The sequence below is a fragment of the Rhinichthys klamathensis genome, unplaced genomic scaffold, assembly GCF_029890125.1.
Source record: "Rhinichthys klamathensis goyatoka isolate OS25496 unplaced genomic scaffold, OSU_Roscu_1.1 h1tg001016l_1, whole genome shotgun sequence".
Taxonomy (NCBI): domain Eukaryota; kingdom Metazoa; phylum Chordata; class Actinopteri; order Cypriniformes; family Leuciscidae; genus Rhinichthys; species Rhinichthys klamathensis.
Window position 1 is genome coordinate 67,501 of NW_026607306.1, and position 15,000 is coordinate 82,500.

At 46.8% G+C, this 15,000-nt stretch overlaps 2 protein-coding genes across 2 annotated transcripts in view; both read left to right on the forward strand.

Moving 5' to 3' along the window:
- Positions 1-15,000, forward strand: part of reln (reelin) — a gene marked incomplete at its 5' end in the record, with an annotated part of 86,479 nt that overhangs the window by 14,694 nt on the left and 56,785 nt on the right. The window contains 14 exons of the mRNA XM_056244599.1: positions 848-1,040; positions 1,292-1,404; positions 2,188-2,325; positions 6,505-6,691; positions 7,586-7,791; positions 8,350-8,521; positions 9,040-9,246; positions 10,390-10,625; positions 10,778-10,935; positions 12,072-12,285; positions 12,366-12,442; positions 13,385-13,543; positions 13,638-13,832; positions 14,826-15,000. The exon at positions 14,826-15,000 is cut by the window's right edge and continues 99 nt beyond it. Coding sequence (XP_056100574.1) covers positions 848-1,040; positions 1,292-1,404; positions 2,188-2,325; positions 6,505-6,691; positions 7,586-7,791; positions 8,350-8,521; positions 9,040-9,246; positions 10,390-10,625; positions 10,778-10,935; positions 12,072-12,285; positions 12,366-12,442; positions 13,385-13,543; positions 13,638-13,832; positions 14,826-15,000 — 2,430 coding nt within the window. The remainder of the gene's footprint in view (positions 1-847; positions 1,041-1,291; positions 1,405-2,187; positions 2,326-6,504; positions 6,692-7,585; positions 7,792-8,349; positions 8,522-9,039; positions 9,247-10,389; positions 10,626-10,777; positions 10,936-12,071; positions 12,286-12,365; positions 12,443-13,384; positions 13,544-13,637; positions 13,833-14,825) is intronic.
- Positions 181-15,000, forward strand: part of LOC130079361 (src substrate cortactin-like) — a 97,633-nt gene continuing 82,813 nt past the window's right edge. Inside the window, exon 1 of the mRNA XM_056244602.1 lies at positions 181-184. The gene's annotated coding sequence lies outside the window, so the exon portion shown is untranslated. The remainder of the gene's footprint in view (positions 185-15,000) is intronic.

Consider the following 15,000-nt stretch of genomic DNA (forward strand, 5'->3'; position numbering starts at 1 on the left):
AAAACTTGGTAAAGGTTTTGGCTCTTGGTGTGTGAACGCACACAGAAAATCATGGACATGATTCGAAAAGGTTAAATGGTCCTGAAAAAAATAGTCACACTTGTCTTCCTCGCGGTCAAAAATGAGCGTATTGGAAATAAATGGGAGACTAATTTCCTCTAGTGGAAGCGTTCGGAACTGCAGCCGAACAACATCTCACTAAAAGATATCAAGATATCAAGCTCAAACTTGGAACATAACTTGTTTAGATTTATGGCTATGATTTTCTTGCAGTTTTAGAGTAAAACATGTTTTTAAAAATATAGATTTCATAACAATTTAAAAGTTTTTTTTGTGCATTTTTCATAACAATAAACGTAAAATTCTGTAACTTTTTATGTTCACTTTTTTAAACTTTTTACTCTTCAGCACGAATTTGCCAAGTGTCGTCTTTAAAAAGAGATCAAACTTAAGTCTGTGCTTTAAAGCATTCAAATTTACGACAGTTTAAGTTAGAAATTTAATTTTCAGGTCAATGCTCAAAACATGAATAAATGGTTTATAGCTACTCCATAAATATAATGTAGTACCATAAAATCCCCTAAAAATACAAAATATTAAATAAAAAACATAATAATTTTTTTTTAAGTACATTCCTTTCATTGAAGAAAAAAAAATCTGTCATTTTTGAGCGCCACGCGAAAAGCACCGAGCAAAGGGACGGAACATTACTTTTGTATGCAGTGCAAGCCCAGAAAGAATATTTCTGCAATTAATAATGCATTGATATCCAAACAGTCCCAGCGCTCCCCTTCGGGGCCAGTTCCGGATGACAGTGGAGGCCACAATGATGCAAATATTTGCTCAGTTTTTCAGGAGATCACGGCTCGGCCTCCAGCATTCGCTATGTGGAAACCCAGTCCATGCAGATCGGCGCGTCCTACATGATCCAGTTCTCGCTGGTCATGGGCTGCGGACGGGAGCCTTCGCCGCACATCGACACGCAGGTTCGCCTGGAGTTTTCCACCAATCACGGCTTGACTTGGCATCTTGTCAAAGAGGTGAGAACAACAAAATATCCCCTAAAGCACCAGACCTAAATGCACCATGGTGTTGCCATGTTTTTGTGATGTGGAGTACGATGTAAAAACCATGATAATCACTTGCAGAAGTGCCTTTGTGCCTCCAAGGCACTTTTCATAAGGATTAGAGAAGAATTATAACTCAGATTATAGATTATTCTTTGAGAAAACCCTGTTTGTGCTGTCTGGCCCATGTTTGAGGTGTGTTTTCTCATGGTTTGTTGGTGTAGGCCTGTCTGCCAGGCATGCCGAGCTGCTCTGAGTTCACTGCCTCCAGCGTCTACCATCCGTCTGAGTTCACAGACTGGAGACGGATCACGCTTCCTCTGCCGTACAAAACCTGGTGAGACACAAACCACACACTGAGCTTGGACTTTACTTCCTGTGCTTTGATTCATTGACTCCTGTGAGGATGATTTGATTATTAGATTATTTTAAATGTTCCTCTGTCTTTAGTGTGTAATGTTGCTGTATTCTCTATATCAGTGTCAGTGTTTCTGAACTCCTGAAACGCCTCCATTGTAGCCTTGAGTTTTCTTCCGGGAACGAACACGTCACAATATTCCTCATTTAAATAGATCTAATATTACATTAGAATATATAAATGACAGTTGTTTCTCTGTATCGTCTGCATGAGCCGCTGGTCCTTTAACCCCGGAAATCATTGTTTGTGGCTATATTTCAGAAGAATATTTATTTTATGGGTTTTTTTCAGTATCACTTTATTTTAATAGTCCACTTTAGATATTCTACTGACTTAAAGTAACTGTGCCAGTACAGGTCAACTTATTCTACTAACCCAAACTAACAGTGTACTAATAATCTGAGAGTTAGTTGACATATAGTTGCAAAGTTACTTATAGTTAGTAGAATGTCTAAAGTGGACCATCGAAATAGAGTGTAACCTTTTTTATTTTTTCAATAATTTGACTTTATTTTAGTCTTGGTGAATATTTATAGATGATAAACACCATACACGTTATCCCATGGCCGGTGTTGCTCATATTGAGTGCTGTACATTATTGTGGTATTTTTCCAGTGTTTGTGTCTCTTCATAGGCTTATATGCATTTGCAGTGTTTTCGTGGCATGTCTCACTCTGGTTTCATGCTGTTTTGTGGCTTCAGGTCGAGTGCGACACGCTTCCGATGGATCCAGAATTACTACCAGGAGCAGGACGAGTGGGCGCTAGACGACATTTACATCGGGCAGCAGTGTCCGCAGATGTGCCGAGGACACGGCTGGTGCGACCACGGACACTGCAGGTCAGAGACAAACACTACAGCGGCTTGGAGAGTACAGTCAACAGCATTTACACACATGAAACTCTTTTATTTACTCAAATAAAAGGCTTAGTTTTGGTCGCACACAGTTACATGACCACATCTTGAGTTTCCTGATTGTGATTTGGTTTTAACTAAGCCTTGCTCTATAAATAGCGTTTCATTTTTTTCAGCTCTGTTTAGATGATACACTACTGAGTGTGTGCGGTGTGACCTGTGTGATGGTGTGGTTGTGTGTGACAGCTGTGTGGTTGAGTGTGCGGTGTGACCTGTGTGACGGTGTGGTTGTGTGTGATGGTGTGGTGGAGTGTGCGGTGTAACCTGTATGACGGTGTGGTTGTGTGTGACGGTGTGGTTGAGTGTGTGTGGTGTGACCTGTGTGACGGTGTGGTTGTGTGTGACGGTGTGGTTGAGTGTGTGTGGTGTGACCTGTGTGACGGTGTGGTTGTGTGTGATAGCTGTGGTTGAGTGTGTGCGGTGTGATGGTGTGGTTGTGTGTGACAGCTGTGTGGTTGAGTGTGCGGTGTGACCTGTATGACGGTGTGGTTGAGTGTGTGTGGTGTGACCTGTGTGACGGTGTGGTTGTGTGTGACAGCTGTGGTTGAGTGTGTGCGGTGTGATGGTGTGGTTGAGTGTGTGTGGTGTGACCTGTGTGATGGTGTGGTTGTGTGTGACAGCTGTGGTTGAGTGTGTGCGGTGTGACGGTGTGGTTGTGTGTGACAGCTGTGTGGTTGAGTGTGCGGTGTGACCTGTGTGACGGTGTGGTTGTGTGTGATGGTGTGGTGGAGTGTGCGGTGTAACCTGTATGACGGTGTGGTTGTGTGTGACGGTGTGGTTGAGTGTGTGTGGTGTGACCTGTGTGACGGTGTGGTTGTGTGTGACAGCTGTGGTTGAGTGTGTGCGGTGTGATGGTGTGGTTGAGTGTGTGTGGTGTGACCTGTGTGATGGTGTGGTTGTGTGTGACAGCTGTGGTTGACTGTGTGCGGTGTGACGGTGTGGTTGAGTGTGTGTGGTGTGACCTGTGTGACGGTGTGGTTGTGTGTGACAGCTGTGGTTGAGTGTGTGCGGTGTGATGGTGTGGTTGAGTGTGTGTGGTGTGACCTGTGTGATGGTGTGGTTGTGTGTGACAGCTGTGGTTGAGTGTGTGCGGTGTGACGGTGTGGTTGAGTGTACGGGTGTGGTTGTGTGTGAAGGTGTGGTTGAGTGTGTGTGGTGTGACGTGTGTCGTGCGGTTGTGTGTGACAGCTATGGTTGAATGTGTGTGGTGTGACCTGTGTGACGGTGTGGTTGAATGTGTGTGGTGTGACCTGTGTGACGGTGTGGTTGAATGTGTGCGGTGTGACCTGTGTGAATGTGTGCGGTGTGACCTGTGTGATGGTGTGGTTGAGTGTGTGTGGTGTGACCTGTGTGACAGTGTGGTTGAGTGCGTGCGGTGTGACCTGTGTGATGGTGTGGTTGTGTGTGATGGTGTGACCTGTGTGATGGTGTGGTTGAGTGTGTGCGGTGTGACCTCTGTGATGGTGTGATTGTGTGTTACAGCTGTGGTTGAGTGTGTGCGGTGTGACCTGTGTGTCGTGCAGTTGTGTGTGACTGTGTGACCTGTGTGACGGTGTGGTTGTGTGTTACAGCTGTGGTTGTGTGTGACAGTGTGACCTTTGTGACTGTGTGATTGAGTGTGTGAGGTGTGACCTGTGTGACAGTGTGGTTGAGTGTGACGGTGTGACCTGTGTGACAGTGTGGTTGAGTGTGTGAGGTGTGACCTGTGTGACAGTGTGGTTGAGTGTGACGGTGTGACCTGTGTGACAGTGTGGTTGAGTGTGACGGTGTGACTTGTGTGACAGTGTGGTTGAGTGTGACGGTGTGACTTGTGTGACAGTGTGGTTGAGTGTGTGACGGTGTGACCTGTGTGACAGTGTGGTTGAGTGTGTGACGGTGTGACCTGTGTGACAGTGTGGTTGAGTGTGACGGTGTGACCTGTGTGACAGTGTGGTTGAGTGTGACGGTGTGACTTGTGTGACAGTGTGGTTGAGTGTGACGGTGTGACCTGTGTGACAGTGTGGTTGAGTGTGTGACGGTGTGACCTGTGTGACAGTGTGGTTGAGTGTGACGGTGTGGTTGTGTGTTACAGCTGTGGTTGTGTGTGACAGTGTGACCTTTGTGACGGTGTGATTGAGTGTGTGAGGTTTGACCTGTGTGACAGCGTGGTTGAGTGTGTGACGGTGTGACCTGTGTGACAGTGGGGTTGAGTGTGTGACCTGTGTGACCTGTGTGATGGTGTGGTTGTGTGTTACAGCTGTGGTTGTGTGACAGTGTGACCTTTGTGACGGTGTGATTGAGTGTGTGAGGTTTGACCTGTGTGACAGCGTGGTTGAGTGTGTGACCTGTGTGACCTGTGTGATGGTGTGGTTGTGTGTTACAGCTGTGGTTGTGTGACAGTGTGACCTTTGTGATGGTGTGATTGAGTGTGTGAGGTGTGACCTGTGTGACAGTGTGGTTGTGTGTGACAGTGTGACCTGTGTGACGGTGTGATTGAGTGTGTGAGGTGTGACCTGTGTGAGTGTGTGGTTGTGTGTGACAGTGTGACCTGTGTGACAGTGTGGTTGAGTGTGACGGTGTGACCTGTGTGACCTGTGTGACCTGTGTGATGGTGTGGTTGTGTGTTACAGCTGTGGTTGTGTGTGACAGTGTGACCTGTGTGACTGTGTGATTGAGTGTGTGAGGTGTGACCTGTGTGACAGTGTGGTTGAGTGTGTGACGGTGTGACCTGTGTGACAGTGTGGTTGAGTGTGACGGTGTGGTTGTGTGTTACAGCTGTGGTTGTGTGTGACAGTGTGACCTGTGTGACAATGTGGTTGAGTGTGACTGTGTGACCTGTGTGACCTGTGTGATGGTGTGGTTGTGTGTTACAGCTGTGGTTGTGTGTGACAGTGTGACCTTTGTGACGGTGTGATTGAGTGTGTGAGGTGTGACCTGTGTGACAGTGTGGTTGAGTGTGACGGTGTGACCTGTGTGACAGTGTGGTTGAGTGTGACGGTGTGACCTGTGTGACGGTGTGATTGAGTGTGTGAGGTGTGACCTGTGTGACAGTGTGGTTGAGTGTGACGGTGTGACCTGTGTGACGGTGTGATTGAGTGTGACGGTGTGACCTGTGTGACAGTGTGGTTGTGTTTGACATTGTGACCTTTGTGACGGTGTGATTGAGTGTGTGAGGTGTGACCTGTGTGACACTGTGGTTTTGTGTGACAGTGTGACCTTTGTGACGGTGTGATTGAGTGTGTGAGGTGTGACCTGTGTGACAGTGTGGTTATGTGTGACAGTGTGACCTGTGTGACGGTGTGATTGAGTGTGTGAGGTGTGACCTGTGTGAGTGTGTGGTTGTGTGTGACAGTGTGACCTTTGTGACGGTGTGACCTGTGTGACAGTGTGGTTGAGTGTGACGGTGTGACCTGTGTGACGGTGTGATTGAGTGTGTGAGGTGTGACCTGTGTGAGTGTGTGGTTGAGTGTGACGGTGTGACTTGTGTGACAGTGTGGTTGAGTGTGACGGTGTGACCTGTGTGACAGTGTGGTTGAGTGTGACGGTGTGACCTTTGTGACGGTGTGATTGAGTGTGTGAGGTGTGACCTGTGTGACAGTGTGGTTGTGTGTGAGTGTGACCTTTGTGACGGTGTGATTGAGTGTGTGAGGTGTGACCTGTGTGACGGTGTGATTGAGTGTGAGAGGTGTGACCTGTGTGACAGTGTGGTTGAGTGTGAGGTGTGACCTGTGTGACAGTGTGGCTGAGTGTGACCTGTGTGACAGTGTGGCTGAGTGTGACGGTGTGACCTGTGTGACAGTGTGGTTGAGTGTGACGGTGTGACCTTTGTGACGGTGTGATTGAGTGTGTGCGGTGTGACCTGTGTGACAGTGTGGTTGTGTGTGACAGTGTGACCTTTGTGACGGTGTGATTGAGTGTGTGAGGTGTGACCTGTGTGACAGTGTGGTTGAGTGTGTGACGGTGTGACCTGTGTGACAGTGTGGTTGAGTGCGCGGTGTGATCTGTGTGACGTTTGGTTGAGTGTGTGCGGTGTGACCTGTGTGAGTGTGTGACGGTGTGACCTGTGTGACGGTGTGGTTGTGTTTGTGAATCAGACTGAAGCTCATGGCTCTGCTCTGTTCTCAGGTGTGATGAAGGCTTCACCGGCTCAGACTGCCAGCCCTTCAACACTCTGGCCTCCAGTGTGCTCTCAGACTTCGAGTCGCAGGAATCCCTGATGTCATCCTGGCGTGAGGTGACCGGAGGAGAGGTCGTTCCGCCTGACCAGGGCTGTGGTGTCGTTTCCTCAGGATCCTCTCTGTACTTCAGTCAGGTGCCGATTACAGACGTCACACAGTCTACTGTTTTACAGCACTGAATCAGGGTTACAGCATTCAGTTCTCACCTTACCATCATAAAAAAAGATCATCAGTTAAAAGAACTAACAATACAATAAGCGGTAACTCTTGACAATAAGGGTGCATGAATAATCAATGGCTGCTGTTATTCATGCATGATTCCTTATGACTCCTGTCATAGTTAAGAATAGCTCTACATTTGTTCATGATTAGTTCGTATCTTTACTAATCATGAGTTCATGTTGAAGTAAATATTAACTCAGGTATTAGTACATGATTATCTATGTACCCTTCACAAGTTCCTTTGCCCATATAATCTTTAAGCTAATAAGGTTAAGCGAATGTGGCTTGATGTCCGCAGTGGAGGGGCTCGAGGAAGCAGCCTCAACTTGAGCTTAGATAAACCCCCCAGTGGGACTACTAATGCTTAGATGATGAGTAGGGTAGCAAGATAACTATATCATGAAGGTGGAGTTGGGGAGGTGGAGGGACGCCAGAACAGCTGATGCCAGAGCGAGGTGAGCGGATGCTTATATGCTCCGGCAGTTTATTGAAAGATTAGATGGGTTCACTCCTCCCGAAATTACGTTGTGAACTTCACTTATTGTAAAGTGTTACGCAATAAGCTTATTCACATGGTGATGTTTTGAGAGCATTATTAAAGACCAGATAACTTTGAACTATTCTTCATTTAATGTTACGGGAAGAACGTTTGTTCATAACTTTGAGAGAATCTTGCCAGAACGTTCCCTGTGAGCGGAGAACACATTATCATTATACAGACCGTGGCACAGATGACATGCAGGTCTGTGGTCATTGGCGTGATGTCTCAGATGCTGCTGTATGTTGAAGCGTGTGTGTGTGGTCAGGCTGGGCTGCGGCAGCTGGTCAGCTGGGACCTGGACACGGAATGGGCGGAGTTTGTGCAGTTTTACCTGCGTATGGGCGGAGCCGGAGCCGAGTGCAACCAGGCGGACAGCAGGGAGGAGGGGCTTCTGCTGCAGTTCAGCAACGATGGTGGGATCAGCTGGGGTCTGATCGCTGAGATGTACTTCACTGACTTCACCAAACCTCGGTGAGGACCAGTCATCAACAAATACACTAACATACAGCTGTGTCAAACATCGTACAAACACTGCAGTCACTGTGCTAAACAATTCACTGAAATACACGCTTATTACTTTGTTCTAAGTAAAAATAAAGCTCTGTTAATCTAAGTTTTTTACTTTAAAGGAATAGTTCAAAATGAAAATTCTGCCATCATTTACTCTCCCTCAAGTTGTTTCAAACCTGTATGAATTTCTTGAGGATAAATGATAACAGAATTTTCATTTTGAATTGAACTAAGCCAAACAATGGATCCGTTCACGCAGAACATATTCTGTTGTTTATAGAAACAGCCGAGCTAAATAGAAGTAAGATTGAATGCTTAGGTCATAACAGGGCCGTAATCACCATTTGAACCACTGTTACCCACTCGTGTGCATATTTTAAAATAAAACATTATTGACAAATAGTTTAAATTGATTACTTCACAACGACAATTAGACCCAGAACTTCACATGAATAAATCTTTATATGAATGGATCTTTCTATGAGTGTAATGTGAGTGTTTGATGATGTTTGTCCACAGGTTTGTTCATTATGAGCTTCCCCTGGCCTCTAAAACGCCGTGTACGCGCTTCCGCTGGTGGCAGCCGCTGCACTCCGGCGAGGGCTACGATCAGTGGGCCATCGATGACGTGATCATACTGTCCGAGCGAGAGAAGCATGTCATCCCGATGGCCGACCCCACGCTGCCTCAGGTGAGATTCTCCTCACGCATTAGAACAAAATTAAGCGTAGCGTCAGTTCTGGCAGGTCACGTTAGTCAGGCTCGCATCAGCTGATCCACGTCTACCTATAGGAATACGCCGCCTATCACTGTATACAGTATATAAGCTCCTTCAGTATTATCAGCAGCTATCGTGTTCTCAGGAGCGGATTACCCTCCTCCCTCCCCAGCTCCTCCTGTCTCAGTCAGGATGGCAGTCGGATTCCCCTTCAATCAGAATAAACTCTCGAATTATGTTGTACTTTAAAATCTTGAATGAATGATATCTGCAATACATACATGTTGGTTCTGTTCTGTTGCCCTTAAGGAGGGTTGTTGCTGGTCTTATGCATTGATGCGCAGGGAGTTCTTGCCCAGAACAGAACCATACCGCCAATCCAAACTGTATGCTAATTGTCAATCGTATTTGACGATAGTGGTCCTGACAGAACTGATTCTACTGCAGTGTTAATGAAGGGATGAGAGAGAAACTCTGGTGTCTCCCTGCAGAACTTCTACGAGAAACCGGCGTATGATCATCCGCTCAACCAGATGAGTGTGTGGCTGATGCTGGGAAACGAAGGAATGGACAAGGACCGTAACGGCAGCTTCTGTGCTCCCACTCCCTCTGCCATAGTGTTCGGGCGATCGGATGGAGACCGGATGGCGGTGACTCGAGACCTGTCTCTCCGTCCTGGATACACACTGCAGTTCAAGGTACTGATGTAAGGCTACGTGCAGGAATTCTTCTTTCTCTATCTCACACACACACGCAAACGCACACACACACACACACACACACACACACTCACACACACACATATTCATTAACCCAATTAAACGAACCCACTAACCCAATTAATTTAAAATAATCACAAGTATCCATTTGCTGAGAGAAGCTCCCAACTAAAAATGTAAGTTGTGGCTCGTCATCAAACACTGTCACACAGCACACGCGCTTTAGTTTTATCTGCGCTGGTTTTTAAAAATTGGTATCTATTTTCTACATGTATGTTATAGATCTTATTGTGAACAGTTCTTTCTTTTTTTAAATTGACCTCATTATGTTTAAAGTGCCTCATTATGCTTTTTGAGATATGACCTTTCATGCAGTGTGTAATAAAGCTGTTTTTTTAATGTAAAAAAAAAGAGGGTCTGCAACGTTTTTAAGATCAAAGTGCAGATAAAAGGAGTTTTTGTCTCCCAAAAGAAAGAAGTGATTCTGAACTGAAACGAGTCATCAGTAATTCAGTCTCACTTCCTGCTGTAGGTTTGTAACTCATTTCCATAATGCCAGCCTGTGGTCCTGATTGGCTGAGCAGCGTCTCTTAGCTCCGCCCTCAAACACTGTAGTGTATCTGAGACTGGAAGAGTTCGGCTCGTGTTGTTCGTGTCGAGAAGACGCTGTTTTCTGAGATTGATACGGTGAAACCCACGCCATCGTCACTGTTCGTATCACTGTGATCAAGGGCTGAGATTCAGATATGATAATGAGCGTTTGCTCTCTAAACCAATCACAGCAGAGCAGCTCTCAGAGAGGCGGGGCTTAGAGAGACTGAATCCTCGATGGAAGCGTTTCAGACACTGAGAGGAAAGAGCTGACGCTGCAGTGCAGATTATGAGGACGTTACAGTGTTTCTGAACTTGGATGAATGTGAATCTGTTGTAGGAGAAAAAACTAAATTTACAATAGCATAATAGCGTGTTAAAAGCACAGACTTTGCATTTTGATGGTACTGAAAGCTTACATACAGGTCAAAGGATGATTGTTTTCACTTTTTTACCGTATTGAATGAGCTGTGTGTACATGTCAGTGTGTGTTTCTCCAGTGTAGAGACCTGTGCTGTGCTTCTCCTTCAGCTGAACATCGGCTGTGAGTCGGCCTTCAGTGCGTCGGCGCCGGTCCTGCTCCAGTTCTCTCATGACGCGGGCCGCTCGTGGGCTCTGGTGCGCGAGGGCTGTTACCCAGCATCCCCTGGGGCCGCCAGCTGTGAGGGCAGCGGCCGAGAACTCAGAGAGCCCACTGTTTACAACACAGGAGACTACGAGCGCTGGACCAGAATCACGGTTGTACTACCACGAAATGTGGCTGCCAGGTAACTGGACACTGGGATTGTTCTCTCAATGTTCGAGATGTTTAATAGAAAACAAGACCAAAACACTAAGCAAGAAGAACATTGTTGGCAGTGCTTGGTTGATTATTCTAGCCACAGTTTTGATGATCTCTACATTCCCGTGTGGTTTTCAGCAAGACGCGCTTCCGCTGGTTCCAGGAGAGCAGTGTGTATCGGGACGCCCCGGCGTTCGCCCTGGACGGCGTCTACATCTCTGAGCCCTGTCCCAATCACTGCGGGGGTCACGGAGACTGTGTCTCAGGCGTCTGCTTCTGCGACATGGGATACACAGGTAACGCTCACATTCAGCAGTAGCACCTCATTCCAGTACACGAGATCCAGAGGGCGGAGTTGGATCCAGATCTAAGGGGTGGAGTTGGGTAGGATTAGGGGTGGGGTTAGGGATCAGGGATGGAGATGGGTAGGATTAGGGGTGGGGTTAGGGATCAGGGGTGGAGATGGGTAGGATTAGGGGTGGGGTTAGGGATCAGGGGTGGAGATGGGTAGGATTAGGGGTGGGGTTAGGGATCAGGGGTGGAGATGGGTAGGATTAGGGGTGGGGTTAGGGATCAGGGGTGGAGATGGGTAGGATTAGGTATATGTAAGGTGGGAGGAGTTGGATCTGGATCCAACTCCTCCCCCTGGATTTGGTGTTCTGCAGTGAGGACCATCTCACATTCAGACTCATCCAGTCTCGGGATCTGATGTGTGTAGCCGGTCTGATCTAGCTTTTACACTTTGCTTGACATGGTGGTATGGCGTGAGTTGACAGAAGCTGAATCAATGTGTGTTGATCATCATATCTGTATGTCAGTAAATCTCAACCACTGCACATGTCGAACAACACTTTGTCTGACATTTCAGGTTTTGGAGTCTCTACTAATGAACTTGAGTCAGTTGCATAAACACAGCTGTCATGTTAAAGTCACTATTAATTCAAAATGAACAATTCTTATTTTTTATTGCAGTGTTTATTGTAAATGATTTATCGGTGCACATCATTATTGTGTTGATAATCTTGAATCAGAATAACAGCAGCATCTCTTCTCTTCTCTGATGACGAGGGCGGGGCTTTAACCTGTCACTCACATGAGATCAGCCAATAGCAAACCACAACCATCCAACCAGCCAATCAGTTCCTCACAGACACAATCAAGCCCCGCCCATGTGTTCTTGTTCCAGAAGCGTTTCACTCGGATATACGACACGATAGGGAGGAAAAGACGAGCACAACTTCCCTTTCATGATGACTTCTAAGCTAGTCTGACCAAATATCAATTAGTTGGAGATAATCATAATATTTCTTTTCAGATTAAATCCGTCCAATCTTTAAAATGAGATGATTAAGTTGTAAGACTAGCCTGGCCGAGTCAGGTGTGTCTGATCAGGAGCTTCTGCTGTGTGTGATGTGTGTGTGTTTGTGTTCAGTGGAGGCGGATGGCGCGAGCTGTGTCCCGTCGGCAGCGAGTCCCACTGAGCTCTCGGAGGACTTCGAGGGCAAGCTGAGCTCACTGTGGCTGAGCCTGAGCGGAGGACAGATCGGGGACGGCTGTGGGACCATCAGCGAAAGCAAAGCGCTGTACTTCAGCAGTCTGGGCCGACGAGAGGCTCGCACCACACTGCTGGACACCACCAACACCCGGTCAGAACCACTCCAACAATCAAGCCTCAGAACGCCCTCATTTCTCTACTTATAACCTACTCTTTTCTCTTTCTGTACAGTTTGGTTCAGTTCTACATTCGGATTGGAGGGAAAAACATGGGCTCCAGTTGCACTCGCCCCCGTTCCCGAAATGAAGGTGACTGTCATGTCAAGGCACCTTCATTTATACAGCGCTTTTAACAATACAGATTGTTTCAAAGCAGCTTTACAGTGATAATAGGAAATTAAAGTAACAGAGATTGTTTATGCTTTACAGCAGCTCTAGAATATAGTTATTGTCCAGATAAAGTTAGTTTTTGATTGATTCACTTCCATTGCAGAGATCATTAGTTATTAACTTAGGGGCCGCTAACACGACGCGACACGAAAACCCTTAATGTGTTCTGGCTGTTCATTTGCACGACAACAATGTCTGGTGCTTGAGAATGCAAACTTTGAAACTGGTTCTAAGGTGCAAGTTTTGAAAAATGTTATCATCTCTATGTAAACTTCAAAAATGTGAATCTGAGAAAAGGATGACAGCTTGCACATGCATATTACGTGTTTAGTCTAAAGGATATGCGCGTTTCAATATGTAAGTGCGCAGGTGTGTAGTCATTCTTTACAAATTGCCCTGACCAAATTACTTGTCTGGCCTGCGTAATACAGAGTTTTTAGTCGTTTCCGCGGATCCATGCGAACTGGAATCATTTTGATAATGTTTTATCTGTACAGAGGTGAAGGGTAAGCGTGAAGGTCTACCCCTAAACATACCCGTCACTGGGGTGTGTGTAAATCGTATGAAAACATACAAATTATCCATCAATTCGCCAAAACTTAAAATAGTTACGAATTGCCATGAGATTGTGTTGGTTGTGCAGTATTATGAAATAGAAATAAAGTGCTTGATCACACAAAGCTCATCAGAAACGGTGATCAAAGCTTGAATGTTTTAGATGTCCAAACTCGATATTTTTCAGTGTAATAATCCTCACATCGTCTATGGGAAGCACAGCAGTTTCAGCGGCTGGATGAGGCGATCAGGCACTAAAGAGACCGCAGTTATTCATGACTCACCCTGCTGGTATTTCTTTGGCAGGGGTGGTTGTCCAGTTTTCCATCAACAATGGCGTGCAGTGGCAGCTCTTACGAGAGCTGGACTTTGGGTCGTTCCTCGAGCCTCAGGTGGTCACCATCGAGCTGCCGCCCGCAGCGAAGACGTCACACACTGTGTTCCGCTGGTGGCAGCCTCAGCAGGGTCAGAACCGCTATAAACACACTACTCTACAGTGAGGACATCATAACCTACAAAACATGTGTTGAGATGCTGTCATCTATCTCTCGTTTCTCAGGTAAACACGCTGCCCAGTGGGGCCTGGATAATATTCTGATCGGAATGAACGACAGCGCTAGGAGTGGATTCTTCGACACGTTTGATGGCACTTCCCCTTTAAGACACAACTGGTATCGAGTTGTAGGCGGAGAGGTGACCGCAGACTGTCTGAGCCGAGACTCAGTGCTGAACTTCAACTCTGAGCTCATGGACAGTGAGTTACCATTAACATAAGTTTTCATTCATCATCCAGACATTAAAATTAGCATTTTCAGCTGGCCATTTTCAAGCCTTCCCGCTCTGGTCTTTTCTATTATTTACACGGGTCCTAAAGCTCTTGTCTGATCATAACCCTTTTTTTTTCCATAACCGAGTTTTTCTCTTTTGTAATGTCTCTCAGCCATCTCTCTTTCTACAGTCTTTCTACAAATCTCCCTTTTGCTCATTCTCTCTCTCTCCTCCCCCATCATGAGTGGACACTCCCCCTACTGCTGATTTGCTCACTCTCTCTCCTCCCCCATCATGAGTGGACACTCCCCCTACTGCTGATTGGCTCACTCTCTCTCCTCCCCCATCATGAGTGGACACTCCCCCTACTGCTGATTGGCTCACTCTCTCTCCTCCCCCATCATGAGTGGACACTCCCCCTACTGCTGATTGGCTCACTCTCTCTCCTCCCCCATCATGAGTGGACACACCCCCTACTGCTGATTTGCTCACTCTCTTTCCTCCCCCATCATGAGTGAACACGCCCCCTACTGCTGATTGGCTCTCTTTCTACTCCCCCATCATGAGTAGACAAACCCCCTACTGCTGATTGGCTCACTCTCTCTTCTCCCCCATCATGAGTAGACACTCCCCCTACTGCTGATTGGCTCACTCTCTCTCCTCCCCCATCATGAGTAGACACGCCCCCTACTACTGATTGGCTACAAGTGTGTTGTGCTGCTCAGTCCGATCCACTTTCAACAGCGTTTCTCAGAATCACTTACTGCACCTATTAGCAGTCGGTCTACTAATACTCTACTGATACTCTAAGGAGAGCTAGTTGACATGTTGGGGGAATATAAAAATAAAGTGTTGCCAAATAATTTATTTCTGAACTTGCCCTTTGACACTCACAGAGCTGAATGCACATGTATGATAGGGTGTGTCTGATATGAATGCACATGTTTTGAGGGTGTGTCTAATATGAACTGTCCCCCAGAGAGGCCTCGGTACGCTGAGAGCTGGGACTTCGAGGTGTCCGGCTCCTCCTTCCTCCAGTTCGATCTGAGCATGGGTTGCAGTAAGGCTGCGTCTCCATCTCACGGCGTCCGACTCGAGTTCTCCACAGACTGCGGGCGACGCTGGACCCTGGTCACGCCGGAGTGTGTGCCGCC